The sequence below is a fragment of the Mercenaria mercenaria genome, chromosome 6 (genome assembly GCF_021730395.1).
Source record: "Mercenaria mercenaria strain notata chromosome 6, MADL_Memer_1, whole genome shotgun sequence".
NCBI classification, from domain to species: domain Eukaryota; kingdom Metazoa; phylum Mollusca; class Bivalvia; order Venerida; family Veneridae; genus Mercenaria; species Mercenaria mercenaria.
Window position 1 is genome coordinate 49,312,715 of NC_069366.1, and position 24,434 is coordinate 49,337,148.

Sequence of the window (24,434 nt, forward strand, 5' to 3'; positions counted from 1 at the left end):
TTGTTACACGTGATGTTTTATCATGACGTTATATTGTGTGCTATGCTGATGTTTCCCATTATTGTGGGACTTGTGCAGAATGTAAATAAAATCTTGGAAATCTTGGAATTTATCAAAATAAAACAAAACAGTTTTTATAATGGCTATAATGACTATTCAACAGTGTCCTAAAGCAAGCTAAGCTAACGTTTGTCAAGTTAATTATTTCCCCATGAGGAGATATTTCTTATAAGCTTTAATAGGGAAAATCCCACATGGTCGATCTTCGGAGGTCTTTTTCCCGGCTTGTCATCATTTTGATATTGAATATTTCTTTTTGGAAAATGAATGTCATAAGCCATCATTTGTGAAAGAAATAGACTAAAAAGACATATAAATTTTGGTTTCTATGCCTATATCCGTCTTGTGGACATCACATATAAATCAAAATTTCTTAGATATTTTGTATCGTATATATAATATCGAAATTCATGACGTTAATTAATACTAAGAAATGACATACATCAGAACCATGTTTGAGTATAAGTAAACACGACAAAGAGGTTATATGCTTATGGAAAAAAATTACGACAGCGAAACTATATAGTTTTTATCATATTTATTAGAACGTTCATTAAATGAACATAGGTAAACAATAAAAACACCATTTTCTGGTCTATTGTGGTGTATAACCAGGAGGATACTGTAAAGTGATAGACGGTGGACAGGCAGGTTGGGGACAACATTTTCCTGGTGCTGGCGGGTTCATGTGACACGAGGAAGGTAAGTTGTTCCAGGTTAAACATCTATAAATAGAAACAAAAGTTCAAAACATCGATAACTTGAACGTGGACAAGCATCCAATATATGTTGTTGAATACCCATTATTCAATAAAAATTAATATTCATACATTTACCCATCATTTTATCTCAAATATACAACATTAAGTCGAAGGGAAGTATTGTTATGGTACAGTCTGTGTCCAATATCTTATTCAAACGGTTAATTAACAAATATGTATTTACAACAACATTTCATTTTTATTTTAAGAAATGTCGACATCAGGTAATGGTTCTTGTTGATACTACTTAGTTGTTGATACTACTTACTAATTTTTATCGGAATTACAGATAAATTTCACATTTGAAAGTATGAAAAAAAAAATGAACAATTACTACACAGTATCTATGTATGCATAAAATATGCACGTTTGTATGGTGGCATATTTCTGCCAACCACATATCTACTTATTTATGTAGACAGTTTTCTCTAAACATTTCACATATTCAGTTAATATCTGGCAAGTGGCAACTTAGTCATGGGAAAAGTTTAGAAACTTAGTTCTATAGAAATATCTCAATAGGTGAATAGCATACATACTATATGAAAAGTCTGTTATAATTTTATTTAAAGTTATATACATATATACACCTACATGTGTATCTAAATAAATACATTTTTAATAACACTATGAGAAAGAATTAGCAAAAAGTGAAGTTATTAACGCCTACATTATCATTACAATGAGGTCCTCCACCAGCATCTTCTCCCCCCCCCCCCCCCCCCAACTTTTTTTCCTTCTCTTGAATATCTTACAGTAAGAAAGAAACCTCAGTAGTTTGCACCGAAGACCTTTTAAAAGTTTTTTTGTTTTTTTTGTAGACTGATAGATACAAAAGCATACTGTCTTAGCTGTTTCACTGGGTTTTGAAATTTGATACTGTATCTCTGTTGTTTTTTTCTTTTCAAATTTAACACAGACTGAAGTAACACATTTGTATACATATATGTCTTTTTTACAGCATGCTCATTATGTTAGAAATGGAACTTATGTAAATTATAATAATTACAAACGCTCCAAATATTCAGGTACACCTTCATTAGATAAGGATCCTATTGGCTGTAATGTAGTTTTACACAGTAGTAAAAGAAAACCAAAACAGACACTACATCCATATCAAATTTGTTTCTGTACAAAAACTTGTTACAATGTACCTTTTTTTTAAGTATAAATTAGGCTAATCTGTGTTTTGAAACTAAGTTGTATATAATATAGAGTTTGTATCTTTGGTACATAGTGTTATTTAGCCACAAAATCTACCACTCCATTTTGAACACTGAAACAAAATGTTAGATATTGTTACAATGTAAAAAAAACAACTTCTTGGATCACTATAGCATAGCTACAACTGTGATTTAAACTAACGAAATTTCTGTAACGTGTCTGAAACATACTATAAAAGTTTTTACTATATATAAATGCATGCAACCAGTGTTCATATCAAACATTTTGAAACGAAGAGTTAAAACGCTATACAATATAGGGCAGTTTGCTTGGCTAGAATAGCACAAGCACATCGTAAATGGAAAAAAAAAATATACGAAAACCCCATTTTTAAACGAAGTTTAACTACCAGTATATCTTTATTATTAGTTAAAAAAATTATATGAGTAGTTGCTATACATGATTCTGTAAGGGGAAGTGGTGGGTGGCTCTCCGACCCCACTCTCCACAATGACGGGGATAATAAATGAGCAACCTTTGGTTGCTGAAATTAAAAAAAACAAACTTAGTGCCCACTTCTGCCACTGGCACCAGACCAGAAAGAAAATGCCTCTGTACATTTTATATCCTACCCCTAGGTATTCTATAAGAACCATGGTCATGAACGGGAAAATATACTTTCCCATTTCAATCGTATATTGCTCACTTAAAACGCGCAGATCGGTGAATGCGTACCTAGTATATTGAACAAGCGATAATTTATCTTCCATCGTGCACCAGTCACATTGTCTCAATATTCCATGATGCAGAGATGCGCCACATATTTTATGCTTTCGTCAACGTTACAGAAAAAACTTGCGTGAACTCCCCTAATGAACATCCGGTCTAGAGGTCACAGCAGTGTGCACATGTTAGGCGAAATGTAAACAAACAAAAACAGAATGCAAAATATTCACAGTTATACAATAAAACTCGAAATGATGAATGAAATTCATGTTGTATGTGATTTTGAATTTGAAATCATACATTGGTAAACATCTGTTCTGTTTATTTAATTGATTTTGCACATTTATCCTGCATATACACATTTTAGCATACACGCGTAGTAAAATGACGATTGACATACATTTTCACATCAGCCAATCAGAATGGTTTTGTAATCTAGAACGGAACTTCACCAGGGAAGTTCAAGCAAGTTTTTTGAGTAACGTTGAAAAACTGTAAAATACGCGTTGTTTTTCTAAGACAAGAAGTATTGAAGAAATGTGACCGGTACAGAATGGAAGATAAATTATCGCGTGTTTAATATCCATAGTACACATTTACCGAACTGCGTGTTTTAGTTGTGAAATGCGCGATTGAAATGGGTTAGTATATTTTCCCGTTCACGACCATGGTTCTTATAGAATACCTAGGGGTAGGGTATAACATGTACAGAGGCATTTTCTTTCTGGTCTGGTGCCAGTGACTTCTGCCATCCACATATTCAAATAAATAAGTGGTTATTGTGAAAGTTTTCTTGATATCCAGTTAATATTTGTACCCAAATTGGCGAATAACGGTTAGACTTTTCGTCCCCTATACGGAATTGTCACGGTATAAAACTTGAATATTGAAACGGGGAGAAAATGTATAGGTGGCCAGGTAGCTCTGTAGGTAGAGCATTGGAACGGTATTCCGAGGCCTCGGGTTCGAGTACCGGTCTGGCTGCACATTTTTCTCATCCTGTGACATTTGGCGCCCAACATGGGGCCGTGACGGCATTACACTGGTAAGTCTCCGCTGTAAAGTACCCGCTGAAATTCGAGTACGAATTTCAAAATTGTGGGGAAATATGTCACAGTATAGAACTTGAATATTGAAATGGGGAGAAAATGTCTAGGCGGTCTAGTAGCTCAAAATATGCCACCATACGTTTGTGTTGATAAATACAAGTACAAAAATCAAATAGGTAAAGAAACGTTCCATTCACAATACTTATAGACTTAAAATATAACATACTAATATATGTATAAGTAAACAATTTTGTTTGGCTTGACGTCTCACCGCCACAATTTTAGGTCCTATGGCGACTTTCCAGCTCTTCATGGTGCGGAAAGACCCCATGTGACCTTTCGAACATTATTTCATCACGAGCGGGTACCTGGGTAGAACCACCAACTTTCAGTAAGCAAGCTCGGTGGCTTCCTCACATGAAGAATTCTACGCCCTAAATTAGGCTTGAACCGACATCGGTGAGGTTCAGGTGATTTGAAGTCAGTGACTTTAACCACCCGGCTAAGGAGACCCAATAAGTAAACAGCAAGAGTCTGAAAATGTAATGCCAGTAAAAAAGGTCTGTTATTAGGAATATCACAACTCTACTCTACAAGTCTACAAGTAAACTATGATGAGCCTAGAGTAAATTTTTATACATTAACTTTGTGACAGCGCATTATGATTGGAAGAACATAAACAATTTGAAAAGCTCCGAATAAAAGGAAGAATAGTCAAGAATAGCAATACGGCCTGCATTTCAGTGATTTTCATCAAAAATCATTTTGGTGAACTCCAACAAAAGTTATTCTGGCAAATTCCATCAAAAGTCATTTCGCTGAATTCCTATCAAAAGTAAATCGGTGAATTCCATCAAAAGTTTGCTTATAGAAACATGGCCTTATAATAGATGTAGTCAAAAATTCTATGTTGCACTAGAAGTAGAAAAAATGTTCTAAAATGTTAGAGCTGTTGGCATTGACAATAGGATACGAGTTTAAAAGAAGAACTTAGAGTCGTCGGCAGTCGTATATTCAGGTTACAAACAATAACTTACAACGCACGACACTGATATTTCCCAGAGGTTCCATCCTCACATTCACAGCTATATTTGCACGCGTCTTTCCATGTCTGACCTTGTTGGTATACTTTCCCGTCATAGACACATCCTGTGAAATAATGTTAAAATTTTTGAATACTTTCAAAGCAGAAATTTCGCAAGGGTTTGAATTTCGAAAAAACAACTTACCACGAAAATTAATCCCCTCGTGAATATTCACCATTAGTATTATTCAAATTCAAGAAGGATACCATTTTTACAACCTCACAAACATACTCAGAATTTCAAATTCGCGAATTTTTGACTGAACGAAAATATGTGCTTTTACAGTACATAACATAAATTGTTCATTTGCACATACGCGATGAAAGGTCTATTGTTAAGACTTTTAGTAATGTCCTACATTTGGTTTCTCTACATTTATAATATATCAAGTACTGTGTCAATCAGGGGACTAACATGCCAGATTTTGAACTAACTCAGGGGGAGGAATCTACCCCCAAATGTGTAGGTCCAGGGTCATCTCCTGAAATGAACTTTTAGCAATAAAAAACAAAATAAAACACACACACACACACACACACACACACACACACACACACACACACACACAAATAGAAACAGGCGGCTTGGAAATATACAAATGTTCTAAACCCAACGACAGAGGAAAAGCGTTTACCTGCCGAAGTACCTGTCATTCCACCACCATTTCCCGTCGGACTTCCACCTCCGCCGCTACTTGCTACAATAAAATAACGTTTAGTCCTTACCAGAATACAGCGTTCAAAATACTGGTATTTTTGTATCAGTTTCAGATACATGACCGTTTCTGTTAAAGTGCTTTGTCTCTTGAGATATTTTTACTCCATATCAGCCTCCACTATTAAAAGTTTTGCATAATGTTCATGCGTTTAATCAAACCCAGGCAATGTCACGACTTCAGAAGACTTGAAAGCAACAGCTGTTTAATAAAGTTGAAAATACAAAAAGGTACTTTTAAAATCAACTATATTCTAGTAAACAATGCAAGATGTAAGTATAATATTTGAAGATTTTGTGTTAAATCAGTTGAAATAAACACAACTACTTTTCTGGTACGCTTTTTAAGTTCTTTAAAGTTTTCATGAACATTGTCTCCAGCGAGAAATGGCTGGTACATAAAATGAAAATGTAGAAAAACATTACAGCACATATTGCATGTGTTTGCACAGTTTTCTTGTGCCCATTGCTGATAGTTTTGGCAAGCCGACGGGCCGTATCCGCTACAATCCGAAAGTTTGTCGGAGCAGCCTGAAATTTCAAAACCTGAGCATCTGAAGTGTCAGATATACAAATATAATCGTGTCATTAACAGATAGATATCGAGAGAATTTGTACGAACATATCCACAACACAATTACCATATTACTGACCGTACTGATCTTTAGTCAAGTTAACTGGGAGCTGTGAAGCATCTTCTTACGATGCAATTGATTTATATAACATAGATAAAGGGAGAGTTTATCCAATACAGATGGCTTTTCTAGAGCCATTATCAGTGCGCAGTGCAAATCGGGCTCATATGTAAAGCAGGACTGAGTTAGAATACATAGCTTTTCTGCTCCCAATCAGTTAAAAGGCACAAACATGCCGATGATGTTTTTTGAACATGAAAACAAACCTTTGGGACTGTATATTCAAATATTGAATCATTCAGATCAATAATAAAAAACATCTTTATGGTATTTGAAATATATACATATTACAGACTAAATCCTACTGGCCAATTAAATATATATGTTTAAAGAACAAACAGTTGCTTTCAGACTAAAAACTAATATTTGAAATAAATGGCAATGAGAATACATGTATTCAAAAATACTGATAAAAGTAAATGGATTACTCACTAGAAGAAGTATCAGGGAGGGATGGCGTTCCACCTCCGCCACTTCCGCTTGCTGAAAATGCACAAATATTAAAAATATTTTAGATGCAATTCACAACCTGAGTAAAACTATTAAAGTATATAAGTTTCAGAAATTCAAACGCAGAAATTTGAATTAGTACAAACACTTTTCCATTAACCACGCTCTCGAACAAGAAGTAACGCGAGACATCGAAAATAAGTGAAGTATAAAATGATTCATTTTCACTGACCTCTTTCGTCCAGTATACAAATCATTACTATGACATATCAATGATACGCATATGCTGATCAATTTGTGAGATAACAAAAAATTAACATGGTCCTTCTATGATGCTATCAGGGCTTTCAAATTACTTTCAAGGCCTTTGTCAAAGTCTGAATTTGGTGTCAAAAACTTTTAATAATAAAATAATAAAATGTAAAACGTCATTTTATAGTTCACGCATCACAAATCAATTCACAGTGCAACCCTTTTTGACGCTTTTGACAAGTACATAAGATAGGTCATAAAGCTTGTCTATAAACAATGTTTTCAGGTTAAAAACTTCAGAATCTCACGAAATTTCGATTTCATGATTTCCTAACTAGGCTAAAAGAAGTTTGGCACACTTATCTATGCCGGTGCTAGGGAGTCTGAGGTGTGCTGCACATTTCTTTACCTCTCATGAACAGACAACCTGAGTCTGATATCATTTTGCTTGGTTGCATTCTGTCTTGACCAAAAGTGCATATGTACAATGTTTCGAACAAGTGGATTTCATGCACAATGGATATACTTATACTAACAATCAAATATATATACAAGAAAGTTGTGCAATTTGTAAGAAAACAAAACAAAATTTAATGGAATGTCTTCTGAGAACTGTTAATATGAACGTGTTCATGTCAGATCCTCTAAATATAGCTTATTGTGATTCTGAGTATATTATTCTTAATTGAAAATTACAAAAAAACATAACTATACATTTCAAGGTTTGCTGTTGTTTAATGCAACTGGTGCAAAAGATTTGGATTTGTTCGTAATAGAATATTTCAGACGCCATAGAAATAGTTAAGCTTCACCCATTATTTTTTCATTTGACGCTCACCATCGTCCCGAAAGGTCAGATCTTTACAAAGAACAGCCTACCTACAAAATATTGCAGATTCGTTTGCTATATAAACATGCACTTATGGTGACAATGAAACAATATAGAACGTAGATAGTAGCATAGCCAAAGCACATTGACGGATCACCACAAATTTGGAGCTTTAGACAACTGACCTGTTTTTTCTTGTACTTTTGGATTATTTTCAAATTAAAGTTAACATCATGTTACTGTAAAACTCAATCAAACAGTAATATCAAAATTTGAAATAATGGAAAGATAAAAAGTACATACAGCACAAATTGCAATATGATTTGCAGTTTTCTTTGGCCCATGCCTGGTAAGTCGTGTCCGAACACACAGACTTAGGATAGGCGGCACAGTTGTCTAAGGAATCGGAACATGCTGAAATAGAGGCGAAAGTATGTAATGTTTGATTGTTTACGTGTTTTATTGTTTTAAGTCTCAAATACACAACATAGACCACCAGACAACAACTTTCCAGCATTTAATGGTGGAGGTAGTTCTTCAGTGCCTGTCTTTGCAATAACTGATTCAACAATTGCAAATATAGTGTTAAATCTATATTTTCATGTCTAATAAATTAATGGCGGCTGTAGAAAGTCTCCCCGTACTTGGAATCAGCGTTGTTATATTTTCTGGATCTTTGGGGATCATGGAGTCTATTCAATGGGTGTGTTATAGTGTTTCGCCTTAGCCGGTGCTAGCAGTCATGAGAGGGGTTGCATATTTTTTGACCTCTCATGAACAGACTCAATCAAACCGAGTTTGCTATTATTCTGCTTGGTTGCATTGTCTGCTTCCATAGGACCTTTTTTTTTTTTTTTACAGATTTTACTTTTCACTGACTGAGAGCTGTGCAGCTATAATTGTGCCGCACCATGAGAAAAGGCTGGTCTGGATCCATGCTGGTCGCAAATGCACTATGTTGGTTTTCTCAATTATTTTTATTTTAAATCACAAGGATAAAATGAATTTATGTAATACAGATAAGAGGAGATTGATTTTGATACAGTTGGCTGTCCTAGAACCAGTTCCAATGGGTAGTGCAGATCGGGCAAGTATATAAAGCAGGACTGAATTAGAATACATTGCTTCGCTGGTCCCATTCAGATAAAGAGACATACATGTCGCTGTTGATTTTTGAGGCATGAACAAATTTGAGACTGTTGATACAATATGGAACCAGTTCTTATATGTAGTGCCTGGATATGAAAGAATAACAGAAGAAACGTTTTTTAGATCAACATAAAACATATGGTGTTTCAGATATATTGATGTTACCGACTAAAATTCTACTGGCCACATTTAATATATATATTCCTGTAAGCAAGCTATTGACATTAGATTAAAAAACTTATATTTAAAGTCAATGACCGTATGAATGAATACATGTATTCAAATACTGATAAAAAGCATTGGGATTACTTACGGGAAGAAGTACCAGGGAGTGGTGGCGTTGGTGTCGTTACACCTCCGCTACCTCCGCTTGCTGAAAAATATAGGTATTGAAAATATGTTAGTTACAATTCACAACATGAGTAAAACTATTAAGATATATATATGTCAGTTATTCAAGTGTAGAAACAGTAACCAACCCGTTGAACAAAACGTAATGCGAGACCTCGAATAGAAGTACCAAATAAAAACTTTATTTGATATTTACCACTATCCAGCATACAAAGCCTTTCTTTTGCGATATCAATGACATACATATGATGTTCAATCATTACCTCACATGAACATACTCATTCAATCCGGGTCAGATATGATTTTGCATGGTTACATTTTGTTTTCACCCATAATTCATATCTTCAAAGTCAGTTTCAAACAAACTGGTCTCATGCTCAACAGATATTCTAAGATTAACAATTAAAGTATACATGAAAATTGTGCAATGTAAAACAAACCAAATATTATGGACTATCCTGTGAGAACTGAGTATCTGAACGTGGTTTTGCAGATCTTAAAACCATAACTATTCTTATTCTGAGTATGCATATGCAGCTAAAGTGAAAATTTCTTAAGCATACATAACTATTTTAAAGTTTGTTTGCTGTTTCACTGAGGCAAACGTATTCAGTTTATCCTAAATTAAATATTACAATCGCCATGGAAAAATATATTGACAGCCTGAAGCTTCTTCCACTCTTTCAGAATTTTGACGCTCGCCATCGCTCCTGTCCAAAGGCCAGACCTTTTATAAAGTCTATTTAAAAAAAACAGCCTTCGTTTAAAATTTTGTAGGTAGAAATTAGCCTTTTCTGTTGCAATATAAACTTGCACTTATGGTGACCATAAAACAATATAGAACGTAGATAGTAGCAAAATTAAAGCATAGCCAAAAGCACATTGACGGATCACCACAAATTTTGAACTTTAGACTACTGACCTTTTTTTCTTGTACTTTTTGGATTATTTTCAAATTATTCATCATAACTGATACACCGTCAAATTAAAGTTTACATCTTCTTACTGTAAAACTCAATCAAACAGTAATGTCAAAGTGTGAACTAAGTGTGAAAGATGAAAAGTACATACGGCACAGATTGCAATATGACTTGCAGTTGTCTTTGGCCCATGCCTGATAAGTCGTGTCCGAACACACAGACTTAGGATAGGCGGCACAGTTGTTTAAGGAATCGGAACATGCTGAAATAAAGGCGAAAGTATTTCTTATGTGTAGTGCCTGGATATGAAAGAGAAACAGAAGAAACTTTTTTTAGATCAACATAAAAATATGGTGTTTAAGATATATACGTGTTACTGATTAAACTTCTATTGGCCAAATTTAAGACATATATATATATGTATATCTATAAACAAACTGTTGACATCAGATTAAAAAATATCGTGTTTGAAGTCAAAGACCATGTGAATACATGTATTCAAATTCTGATAAAACGCATTGGGATTACTTACCGGAAGAAGCACCTGGGAGTAGTGGCGTTACACCTCCGCTACTTACGCTTGCTGAAAAAGATAGGTATTGAAAATATCTTAGATACAATTCACAACATGAGTTAAACTATTAAGATATATATGACTCAGTTATTCAAAAGCAGAAATTTGAAATCGAACAAACACTTTTACAGTAACCAACCTGTTGAACAAAACGTAACGCGAGACCTCGAATAGAAGTACCAAATTATAAACTTTATTTGATATTTACCACTATCCAGCATACAAAGCCTTTCTTTTGCGATATCAATGACATACATATGATGTTCAATCATTACCTCACATGAACATACTCATTCAATCCGAGTCAGATATGATTTTGCATGGTTGCATTTATTTTTCCGCCCAGAATTCATATCTTCAAAGTCAGTTTCAAACAAACTGGTCTCATGCTCAACAGATATTCTAAGATTAACAATTAAAATATACATGAAAATTGTGCAATGTAAAACAAACCAACTGTTATGGACTATCCTGTGAGAACTGAGTATCTGAACGTGGTTTTGCAGATCTTAAAACCATAACTATTCTTATTCTGAGTATGCATATGCAGCTAAAGTGAAAATTTCTTAAACATACATAACTATTTTAAGGTTTATTTGCTGTTTCACTGAAGAAAAAAAAAAAAAATTCAGTTTATCCTAAATCAAGTATTAAAATCGCCATGGAAATATATTATATGTTGACAGCCTGAAGCTTCTTCCACTCTTTCAGAAGTTTGACGCTCGCCATCTTTCCTGATCGAAGGCCAGACCTTTTTAAAAGTCTATTTGACAAACAGCCTTCGTTTAAAATTTTGTAGGTAGAAACTAGCCTTTTCTGTTGCTATATAAACATGCACTTATGGTTAACAAGCACTACATGATATGAAAAACAACAAAAGTCCCGGTTCTGACGGGCTAATAACAGAATTTTATAAACTCTATTGGAACGAAATAAAACTTTACCTCCTTAGCTCTTTAAATTTCTCGTATAGAAAAGGTGAATTAACTGATTTACAAAAGCAAAGTATATTGACACTGTCACCAAAGACTGAAAAAGACCAATCATTACTTTCAAACTGGCGACCTATCAGTCTTTTAAATATAGATTACAAAATTGCAACCAAAACTATTGCCAATAGAATTAAAAAAGTTTTAGACAAAATTATTACTCATGAACAAACTAGTTTTATGAAAGGCCGCTATATTGGTGAAAATGTTCGCTTAATTTATGAAATCATTGAATATCTTGAAGCAAATAATCGTCCTGGTCTACTCTTTTTTCTGACTATCAAAAAGCGTTTGACAGCTTTAATCACGGGTTTATGACGCAATGTCTCCATCATTTCAACTTTGGACCATCTTTAATTACATGGGTTAAATTGTTTTACACCAAAATAAACAGTGTAATAATAAATAATGGTTATATGTCAGGAAGCTTTCCAATAAATAAGGGTGTTAGACAAGGATGTCCTCTTTCCTCTTCTTTGTTCATAATATGCCTTCAATTACTGACAAATTTTATAGCAAAAGATAATACAATAAAAGGTATAACAATAGATAACACAGAAATTAAACAAACCTTGTTCGCAGATGATGCCACTTATGTAAATAATGGACAGAAAGAATCTTTAGAACGACTCATAGTAGTTATAAATGAATTTGGCAAAATATCCTGACTCACACTCAATGCAACAAAATCTATTGTTTTAAAGGTCGGAAAACATGAATTTCGTTTGGACTTCTAAACAAGCTAGAACACTTGGAATGACATTTTACACAGATTTAGAATCAAATAATAAGCTTAACCTCGAACCTAAATTGCAAGAATTCAAAAATTGTCTGAAACAGTGGCAACATCGAAAACTAACCCTTTTGGGTAAAGTAACTGTGATTACAACATATGCTTTACCGAAACTTGTTTATCCATTTACGGTGCTCGAAAACCCACCAGAAGATACTATTAAAGATATCACGTCAACTATTTATAAATTTTTATGGGACGGTAAAAATGAAAAAATAAAGCGCAAAACACTAGTTAATGGCTATGATCTAGGGGGACTAAAACTCACAGACATTAAAGCTTTTCCGTACTCGATCAAAGCATGTTGGGTTAAAAGGATAATTTCGAATGAAAATAACGGCTTTTGGAAAATATTGTACAATAAATTCCTTAAAACATTTGGGGGCAATTTGATTTTCGAATGTAATTTACACACACAAGATATTGCTAAAATTTGCAAAAATCACATATTTTTGAAAGATGTATTAACTTCTTGGTTTACAATCATGAATTATTCAAACACAAATAGTGAAAAAACACATAATATGGAACAATTCCGACATTAAATTGCAGCAAAATACAATATATTGGGACAATTGGAACAAAAATGGAATAAGATATATTGATCAATTATTTGATTTCCGAACAAAAAGGTTTTATAAGTTCAAAGAAGCAAAACGATTACTTAACTTGGAAAAAAGTGATTATCTCAAATACTACAATTAGTTACAAAGATACCGAAAGTATTAATAGAAAAAATCTCTGAAAATTTTCTGTACGGAAATAAAACAAATATTCATATAGAAGAACTAAAAGTATGTAAAACACCCAACCAGTATCTTTATAAATTACAAGCAACCAATGTACCATATGAAAAACCAACTGCAACTATGAAATGGGAAAACAATTTTGAGAATGAAAACTTGAATTGGAGGAATATTTTAGCTTACCATTCATTTCTACCATTGAAACTAATCTACGCAGTTTTCAATACAAATTTCTAATGCGCCTGTTGCCTACAAATAAATATCTTTTTATCTGTAAGCTGGCCCCCAGTAACCTTTGTGACTTCTGCTGCTTGAATACAGAAACAATTGAACACATAATATGGGAATGTCCCAGAGTTCAAGCCGTTTGGAACGATATACAAAATCTATTGACTACTAAAGGAATTGATGTGAAACTGAATATCAAAAACATATGTTTCGGTGTAACACAAAACAATAAGAAAAATGATGTTGTAAACTTTATAATAATATTGTGTAAATATTTCATATTTAAATCTAAGTATAGCAAAAACATTCCGATGTTTGGCTGCTTTGTACAATAGTTGAAAGCTAGGATGAAAATTGAAAAAGAAATCGCATTGATGCAAAACATGTTAGATAGACATGAAGACAAATGGTCAAAGTTCAATGAAATAAAATAGCTGACTAAACTTAACTTTACAACCCCTAAATCTATCATACACATATTGAGTACTGACTACTTAAACCGGGAAACGATCATCCCTTATTTCTCATTTTAATCTACTCTTTCATTAATAAAAATTAGAACTCCCAAGTGACATGGCTTTTTCTTTTTCTTCTCTATTCCATTCCCCTACCTTTTTCTTACCTTCTTAAAATCTTTGCATAATATTCGTATTGAAAGTGATGTGATTTTGATTTGAAACACGCTAAATTCATGTCTGACTATATATATTATTAATGTTGTATATGAAATTGTGTGTCATATGTATGTTATGCAAAGGAAAATAAACGGGGTTACCCAGTTGGAGCCTAAAAAAACCATGGTGACTCTGAAACAATATAGAACGAAGGCGGCAGCATAGCCAAAGCACCTTGACTGATCACCACAAATTTGGAACTTTAGACAACTGATCTCTTTTGTCTTGGATTATATACAAATTATTCATCATAACTGATACCAGGTCAATTTAAAGTTAACATCTTGTTACTGCAAAACTCACTCAAACAGTAATATCAAAAGGTAAACTGAGTGTGAAAGATGAAAAGTACATACGGCACAGATTGCAATATGACTTGCAGTTGTCTTTGGCCCATGCCTGGTAAGTCGGGTCCGAACACACAGACTTAGGATAGGCGGCGCAGGTGTCTAAGGAATCGGAACATGCTGAAATAGAGGCAAAAATATTAATGTTTGATTTTTTTTTTACAGTTTTTATTGTTTTAAAGTTGCAAATACATTACATAGACAATCAGACAACTTTCCAGTATTTAACAGTGGAGGTAGACCTTCCATGCCTGTCTTGGCCATAAAACAGGCACGGGTGGGTATCAAGGTAATCCTAGTGACAATTCTGAAGTCAGCCTGATAGCTTCATCGTATCAAATAATTTTTGTTTACTATATCTAAGAGATGAAATCAAATATAACAGCCTTTGGTACCCGGATGTGTGCTCAATTGTAAATGGTAAACTGTATATGGTTTAAATAAATGTCCATAACTCAATAGGTATTAATCATAGCATAATCATAACATAAAGAGGTATCTACAACGCCAGTTTTAAGCAAAGTCGTTCATTCCCATTGTTAGGGAAATTTGCACATGAACTGGATTGTATAAGTGTTGTTAAAATTCATGTTTTCTGTTTGTTTGTTTATTCTTATTTCAGTCAATGGTTCTGGATATTCGAGTGTTTTGATTTCGCATTCATTATTAATGTACTTTGTCCATGTTTATAAACGTACAAGCTGGTATTTCAATTTCAGTATTTGATTTTCTTGGTGCAACTACATTTGATTTTATATAGACATGTGGTTCATACATCATCTAGAATAGGTTGTTTTGTCCCGAAAACAACAACTCACTTTTAAGTCTACAGAAATTCGTGTAATGTTTTACACGCAAAAGATTATATTTGATGGCGTTGACTTAAATAAAAAATACATCCGTAACTTTTTCTAGTACGAAGTATTGCCAAAACCCCAAATTTCACTTCCATACAAAAGTATTGGATTTACAAATGTACTTCTTAAAAGACATATATGTGCGTGTCAAATTGGATTAATAACATTACCATCTCCGTCAAGAGATTTGATAGATGCTTTGTTTTTGTTTAGTGGTGTCTTGTTTTATCGCTTTTATTGCCTTCCACTGTTTTTGGGTTTGCACTTTTTGTTAGATATAGATAACAAAGTATCCTTATACTGCTTGATGCTTTTGTATTTATTTGAGATATCATTTTGTTTTATTATTTAAATAGCTTGCAGATAAATATAAACTATCAAACTACGGTTTTAATTGGGGTGGTCATTTCTGACCTCCATACTTCGACTTCTTCGAACCGTTTTAATATATAGTAGTAGTAGTAGTAGTAGTAGTAGTAGTAGTCGTAGTAGACATTTGCGAATTAAGTCTACGTGAACTGTGGACACCTAAGACGATCGATTTTTCAAGGGGACCGTCTCAACATAATTAGATTATATTATGTAGGAAAAATAGTTTATAACGGCAATAGGGTTTCGATTATATTATATCATCACTATGCGGTAGGTGATATAAATTTGGATGTGCCTGTTTTTAGCTCGACTTTTCGAAGAAAAAGTAGAGCTATTGCACTCGCTCCGGCGTCGGTGTCGCCGTTAGTTAAAGTTTTTGATAAAGTCAAATATCTGTGTAACTATCAAAGCTATTGACTTGAAACTTAAAATATTTATTTACTATCAACGTCTACACCAGGAGAAACAATCCCTAAAACTCTGATATGAATTTTGACAGAATTATGCCCCTTTTAACTTAGAATTGTTTGTTAAAGTTCTTGATAAAGTCAAATATCTCTACTACTATCAAAGCTATTGACATGAAACTTAAAATACTTATTTACTATCAAAGTCTACACCGGGAGAAACAATCCCCATAACTCTGATTTGAATTTTGACAGAATAATGCCCCCGTTTAAATTAGAATTGTTGGTTAAAGTTTTAGATCAAGTCAAATATCTCTGTTACTATCAAAGCTATTGACTTGAAACTTAAAATAGTTATTTACTATCGAAGTCTACACCAGGAAAAACAATCGCCATAACTCTGATTTGAATTTTGACAGACTCATGTCCCTTTTTAACTTAAAATTTTTGGTTAAAGTTTTTGATAAAGTCAAATATCAGAGGATGGGAGCAAAATTTAAAGAACTTTACTGTTGAAGTCCAAAGGAAAAGGACAACAAAGGGAAGAAATTCCCCAAAAAACTCTAAGTCCACAAATCATTACCAGGTACAGATATGTCAAAATACGCCTTTACTTTGCAGGTACCCTCCATGTTGTACCAACGAAAAGTGGTCTCGGTTTTTACCTACGGCCAATAATAAAACAGTTACAAAATAACCTATTTATAGTAACATAAAAGGGAAGTTATTCAATAAAAAATATTGTAAGTGAACAAAAAAAAAATCTGCCAAATAAAAACAAGAGCACCGCAATGCAAAGCAAAATAAATACAAAATAAAGTCATGTGACCTTTAACCTCTAAGTGTGACCTTTACTTGAAGACAGCTATTTGCTGTGCACGTCGTCTCAATGTGGTGAACATTTGTGCCAAGTTCCTTGTAAAATCCTTTAAGCAGTTCAAGAGTTACAGATCGCACTCGAAACAAAGTTATATGACCTTTGACCCCTAAGTGTGACATTCACTTTGTAGCCAGCCATCCAAAACATGCGCTCTGATGGACATTTGTGCAATGTTTCTGTAAAATCCTTCAAACAGATCAAGAGTTACAGAGCGGACACTAAACACAGTAATATGACCTCGACCCCTTAGTGTTACCTTTACCTTAAAGCGAGCCACCAGATGCAGGCGCTCTGCACGTCGTCTTGATGTGGAGAACATTTGTATCAAGTTTGTTTAAAATTCTTCAAGGGGTTCACGAGTTACAGAGCGGAGTCGACATGAAATTGCTAACGGACAGACGGACACACAGACAGACAGACGGTCAGATGAGCACCTGGGGTATCCCAAAATACGTTCCTTTGGGCTTATAAAAACAACAAAGAAATGGAGACGCAAAATATTACGTTTTCTACAGTTTTCACAATGATTTACCAGCTGACCTATATTTTGATCCCAGCTGACCCAGTTTAGATTTTTTTTTCATTTCGGACGACGACGACGATGGAATACGGATACATTGCGATCAGATTAGCTCATCTTTTCAACTTTGTCGCGGATGCGCAGCTTATAATATTAAAGAACATTTCAGGAAAGTGATATGACGCTAGATCAAATACTTTTTGCGATATATGCATAACAAAACATTTCTCTGGCGGACAGACGGACGGACAAACAAAGCCAAATCTTATCCTGTGCGGTGACATAATAAGCCAGACCTTACCGTCATTATAGGAATGTTTTCCTACTACACATAAATCAAAATTATCATGTTGAGACGGTCTCCGTGAAAAATCGATCGTCTTAGGTGTTCACAGTCCACGTAGACTTAATTCGCAAATGTCTAGTAGTGGTATTTTAAAGCACCAAGGAGTATTACTGATGACTGATGAGCCAAGGCAAGAAGACAAATGACGCCACGCCACAAGATGACCTTAATTTCTTACAGTCAAACTTCAATCGCTCGAACTCGACGGGAAATGCAAAATTTGTTTATTTGTTTGGGTTATCGTTAGTTCGAACCATCGAATTATATACATTATGCAGGGATTTTGAGAGTTCGAGAAAAGGGTGGTATTTGAATTGTGCGAGTTCGAGCATGCGCCGAGAAATAATGCCACCATATTTGATCTACTGTTTAATCTTAAAGATATTTCAGAATTGAAATGATATAACAAAATGGTGTTTCTCCCCGTACTTAGATTCAGTGTTGTTATATTTTCTGGTCCTTTGGGATCATAGAGTCCATTCAATAGATGTGTTATAGAGTTCCGCGTAAGCCTGCATAAGAGGTGTTGCACATTTTATTACCTCTCATGAACATACTCGATCAAACCGAGTCTGCTGTTATTCTTTTCTGTTTGCATTCTATGCTTCCAAGGGATCTTTTTTACAGGTTTTATTTACTATTCATTCACTCACTCTGAATCGGAAATAAGACATGAAGAATAACCCAGTAGACATAAAGGCTCTCCTAAATTATTCCTAGGGACGCTTAACCTCTTCGCCATTTTTCAATGTAGTAATACATAGTCACGTTGACCTTGTCGACGTTGATTATGTCGACCTACTATTTGGCGCCATACATGCACTATGGTTTAAAGGAGCATTAGCGTCCATTTCCACTACCGTCCATGAACAGGTTCAATCAAACCGAGCCTGCAACATTTTCGTTTTTTGTCGTGATGAGCGACCTGCCGAGTTTCCATTTTTTATTTCAAACTAAAACGAGGTACAACTGCATTTTGATGACGTTTATTTTTATGTTTTTTAATTGCAACACCTTAGACGCGTATAATATATTGCAAAACTTCCTGAAACGTATTTGTAATGTCGAAGACAGGTTTAGAAAGTACAGAATGCGTGATAATTCGTAGTCAAATCTGAAAACAATTGACTCTTAAACAAAGGTTTATTCCGATAAAGTTTAGGTGCATGTCACGTACATGACAAATTATGTTCATTTGGTTTATTTATAGAACTAAAATTTCGTCCTGCACCGTAATGAACTGCAAAATATCTAAATTATAAATTGTTTTTAATACGCGTTTTTTTTACAACATAGACAAACATCCGACAGTAAAAGATTCTTTCAAGAACGCAACCACTATAATACAATCTTCTTCTATGACTGTGTAGACGACAGAAATTTAATTTAACTCTTATCATGTTAGAAATGATTGATTCTGCCTTTGAGACCAGTGTAGACCATGATCAGACTGCACTGCATGAACTACACTATTAGCAGGGTAAGGGCTAAAAAGATACATAGACAACGTATAACAAATAACAATACGGACAAATCAGCCATATGAATTGTCAGCGGCAATGTTTTTTTTTTAAAAATACCACTGGGGAGCTTGCACAAGCGATAACTCTGAAACCCCACCATGTTCAAAAGTAACATGATAGTGTAAATTTAATTTATCCCCGTCAAAAGTAACGTATTAGGTCGGATAACATTTATATACGCAAGTACTTTTGGATAACGTCATATCCTTACTTGCTAATTTCATCATTGCCATCCATTCAAGGTTTTATATAGAATGTTTTTTTCTTTAACAGGTACAAACCCTAACGCAAAACCATATCAAAATAATAACTTATAACATTTACGTTTCCGCGAAATCGGGTCGCTCAGAAGTACCAATATATATTCAAAACATGTAAATTATCTCCAAAACAATTTCCTCAATATATTCACTTAATCAATCTCAAAAAGTTTATCAAGACAAACAATTTTGGTTTTAAATAACACCTCAGTTAATTCATTTGTAAACTGAATAAATGAAGAGCATTTCATTACATTTTTATTTAACTTCTTTTAGGTTACTTTTATATACTTATTGTTGAAAAGCATGCTAAACTTATTTCTACTGAGTTGTTTTCTTTAAAATCTATTATAAGGTAAATCCTATATATTACTGAAAGACTGCCAGTTCAAGAGGTGTCTATTTTGTTCAAGTTATTTACATGGCAGGCTAGTTATGAGTTATTAAGAATTGTATGTATGGTAATCGGATGTCCTTACAATCATTTTGGATACCTACGTCATGCGTGTAGATTTACATCTCAATATGAACTATTTGAATATTTAGCAACATTATTTAAACATGTAGCAACATGTATGAAACATCATAATTACTATTAATGAAGTTCATTCAGTTTGATAAAGAGGACAGCTTTATACGTCACTACCTTTTTTTACCTGTGGGAACTTATAATTTACTCCCATTACGTCAGTCCTTTAGCCAGACAAAAATGAAAGCACAAGATGTTTGTTTTTCATTGATAGAATGCATTAAGGAATGCATGTCCTTTTTTGTGTTGCTATGTCAAAAGCTGTGGATGCTACGTCTTTTATTTATTATGCTATGTCAAAAGCTGTGGATGCTACGTCTTTTATATATTATGCTATGTCAAAAGTTGTGGATGCTACGTCTTTTATTTATTATGCTATGTCAAAAGCTGTGGATGCTACGTCTTTTATTTATTATGCTATGTCGAAAGCTTTGGTTGCTACTTCGTTTAGTTATGTTGCTATGTCAAAAGCTGTGGATGTTTTAACCTGGAACCTTTCCTTCCATCCCGTACAGATAAATCCAAAGTCCTTGTTTTTTTATGATGGACACAAGAGTTGCATGTCTCTAGGCATTGAAATGACCAAGAAAAATAACATTGTCCTATTTGTCCTTCCTCATCTTTGCGTTCATATGTTACCGTCCATGGATGTTAGCTGTTTTGGACCTTTCGAGGTAGCATGGAATGCCAGCATGTCATAAATACCGTAGGTCATCAGTGAGCAATATTATTACTAAATACGAAGTTTGTAAAATTGTATGCAAGGTGCACATGGCTACTCTTACTCCAGGAAACTTTTCGAGGTTGTGGTATCAGCCACTTCACACCAAGACGTTAGCAGTGACAGTGCATTAGCCCTATCACTGCCATGTCCAGTTGTTATAAATGAAACGCTGGTTTCTTCAACGTAGAATCAAAATGCCCTCAACAGAAAATGCTGATGCACCTTCAATAGACAATGTAATGTTCTTCCTTGAAAAGCGTGGAGGATCAGGGGCTGGAAAATGTACGTGTTGCCAAAGTAAGAAAGAAATTTCGTAAAGTGATTGGGGGTAAACCTACATCAAAATCTGATAACGTTGATAAAATAAAGGAACATGTTGCAAGACATCACTCAAAACCCAAAACCTCTACCCAAAAACCAGGTAGTACTGGAGGTAAAGTAATAAACCCTAACCCCCCCCCCCCCCCAAAAAAAAAAAAAAAAAAAAAAAAAAAAAAAACAACTAAACTATACTGTGTTTGCCTGAACCCTGTACTTTAGGGATAAATGCCAAATCTGGTGCAGAATATGGTATTGTGTCAGACTCAGAGGATTTAGCAACAGAACAGGATTCTGCAAAAATATCGTGTCCGTAACAGATTCTATTCTAAAAGAAATGAAGCATTGTACCAGTGTCACTGTGTAGCAGTGGACATATTGTGATGTTTGTGATGGGTCCGCCTTAGATTCTTCTCACCAGTCCAGTCTTCAGAATGGATGATGTTTTCCTGTGTTCTATTTGAATAATGAAAGAAGAGTAACGTTGCTGTATATACATGAACACCTTGATAGTGTTGGTTTGATAAAAAATGAAGAAGAAAACAAACACATGAAATTTTAAATTGTGCGTTTTAGAGTTCCTTAGTGTGTTTGTTTGTAATCTTTGGAGAAAACAGATGGAGTGTTACTATACATAATTACATGATCGGCAAACATAAGTGATGTCATGGAACGGAAGCACATGTGAGTACCTCCATGTATGTTTGTTTTCGTATCGGGTGTGTTGACCTATTTAAAAGCTAAACTTTTAACATAAACATGACAAATTGTTTACTGAAACACCATAAATATTTTGTTAAATTAAATATTTGCCTACTGTTAATCACAAAATATGTTTCTTCCGGCGGAAATTCATGGTTGCACGGGGAAGAAACTCAATCGGCAATGTGGCCCGGAATTATATCTTTTGAAATAAGGTAGCCGATCTAAAATGTCGGCAATTTCCGTAAAATTACGTAATACTAAATAATATTTCTGAATTTTCATCCTTAACGATCAATTTGCTTCCCGTATCAGCCGCTGGTCTCCCACTACAGTAGAAAGACAAACAGCTATATGAATTTTGATGAATCAGTTTCTTGTTACCATCTGATACTAGATCTTTGATTAATCTAACTGTTTCGAAAGATTTTTAGAGAATTTAGGCAGCGGTTGGTAAAAAATAACCAATATTTGAATTTGTGTGACAGCATTGTTTAATGTAGTGCTAAGGGAGTTAATCACAGCGGGCAGTTTAACAAAGAACACGTTATCGGGCAGAATTGCCCAATGTCTGAAATGTCAATTTGGGTAATACTGATTTCTTTTTACTGACGTTGCATTCTTTTTTGCGAATTTGGTACAGGAGCTTATATCTGCTAAAAATGGTAAATGTTTTATCATAAGACAGAAAAAATATACCTGATCTCTTTTCCTTTTCAGTCAAATCAGTTACTTTTGCCAAACAGGACACAAGTCCAATCACCAAGTGAAACACTACACACGCTTTCATGATTGTGCCTGACAAAAATGTAGACGAAACCAGCGTGTATGATAATCTTTTAGGATCGTTTGAAATTTGACCTCGACACATGCCCCCAAGACACAGATAACGCGGTTGGAATCTAAATATACAGATAAGATCACGCGGAAAACCCATTCTACTAGATCCTTGGAGGATGGCAAAAACAAGTACCAATTAAGGATCCGACTCGAAGTTTTCTCAAGTCAGCCATTTTCCGTCAAGGAAATTTACAATCTGACTCCGAGGATTTATGCGAAGTAACTCGGACGAAATCTTCGGAGTGACTCGAGATGAAATCCTACAAGCGGAATACACACCTGTATTGGTTTTGTTTTTGAGTCACTTGACGAAATTCATTCAAATTTAATTGGGTCTTCGAGTTACTTCGAGGACAGATTTCTGATTACTTTAAGCAGGATAATTATATTTTACATAGCGATTCGCGAGAAAAAACCCACTGTATTTGTGAATAATAAAAATAATATTATCGTTTTATTTTACATAACATAAACCAGATTTTTTCTGTTTACTTATAATATTTTATGACTTTTTGAATGATACGGCAGTAATTGCTTTCTCCTTTTTATAATTCCTTCCAAATAAATGAAAGAGAGACCATTTTCATAGCGAAAAATGTAGAGAATCTGTCATTGGTGTTCGGTTAAGATCAGAAAATCCCAACCCTCGGGCGCACCGCTCAAGTCTTAAACGAGGCTGTGCCGAGTTTAAGACTTGAGCGGTGCGCCCGAGGGTTGGGATTTCCGATCTTCACCGAACACCAATGATGGATTCTATTTCTCACTTACCACAACAGAAACAATAAAAACAAGCATGAAAATATGAAACTATTTAAAAAGCGGGAAACAAAGTTCCGCTTTAGTTTTATCGTTTGTAGCGTAACGGTACGTTCTTATCATAAAGTAATGAATTTTGAATCGAGAAATACACTATAAGGAACGGAGAGAAAAGATAAAGGCACCTGATTTTTAATTAATTTACATAAATAATATGTATATTCAGTGCATGAAGTAGTCCGTCACAGGAGTGTGGGATAACTCATGTGAGATAAGATTTTCCAGCGTTTCTAAAAATAGAGATTTTTCTGTCCGATAAGTGAGAAAATCATTTCTCCTATGATTTTCATTATAAAGATCACTATTCTTTAAAAGCCATTATCTTTAAGTTTATCTAGTTTTATATAGTTCTTAATTTAGTCCATTTTACATTTTTTCTATTTAGTTTTCACTGTCAGAAACTATGTCAATATGATTTCTAACAAATCACTATTCTTTAACGACAGTTATTGTCAAGTTTGTTTAGTTTTATATAATTCTTAAATTTTTTTCTAAATTAAATAAGTTAGCCAGAAATTATTTCAATATCATACTTAACAACTTACTTTTTAGCGGGTTTTATTTTAAAGTTTATTCTATTATAAATTATGCTTCATTTAGTGCATTTTACATAATTTTATTTCTAAATTTAATTCGTAGTCAGAACTTATTTCAATATCAAAATTTAACAAGTCACTTTGGTCATTTGAAGTTTTTAAAACTTTTATATGATTAATAATTTAGTCCATTTTACACACATGTAAATTCACTTCTTAATCCAATTCGCATGGTCAGAAACTATTTC

The 24,434-nt window shown here is 34.1% G+C and overlaps 1 protein-coding gene across 1 annotated transcript; it reads right to left on the reverse strand.

The window, feature by feature from the left end:
* Nucleotides 1-583: 583 nt before the first annotated feature.
* On the reverse strand, nucleotides 584-22,946 carry LOC123548947 (uncharacterized). Its single transcript, XM_045336608.2, has 11 exons — nucleotides 22,694-22,946; nucleotides 14,566-14,676; nucleotides 10,738-10,788; nucleotides 10,357-10,467; nucleotides 9,248-9,307; nucleotides 8,089-8,199; nucleotides 6,687-6,737; nucleotides 5,986-6,090; nucleotides 5,480-5,542; nucleotides 4,798-4,909; nucleotides 584-785 (listed from the first exon to the last, which is right to left on the reverse strand). The coding sequence occupies exons 1-11, from the start codon at nucleotides 22,929-22,931 to the stop codon at nucleotides 656-658; spliced, it is 1,143 nt and encodes a 380-aa protein (XP_045192543.2). The 5' UTR covers nucleotides 22,932-22,946; the 3' UTR covers nucleotides 584-655.
* Nucleotides 22,947-24,434: the final 1,488 nt, after the last annotated feature.

Coding starts and splice junctions, on each gene's coding strand:
- LOC123548947 (XM_045336608.2), bottom strand. CDS start 22,931: ATGGGTTTTCCGCGTGATCTTATCTGTATATTTAGATTCCAACCGCGT. Junction 9,308..10,356: donor GTCATATTGCAATCTGTGCC/GTATGTACTTTT, acceptor TATATTTTTCAG/CAAGCGGAGGTAGCGGAGGT. Junction 8,200..9,247: donor ACTCCCTGGTACTTCTTCCC/GTAAGTAATCCC, acceptor CCTCTATTTCAG/CATGTTCCGATTCCTTAGAC.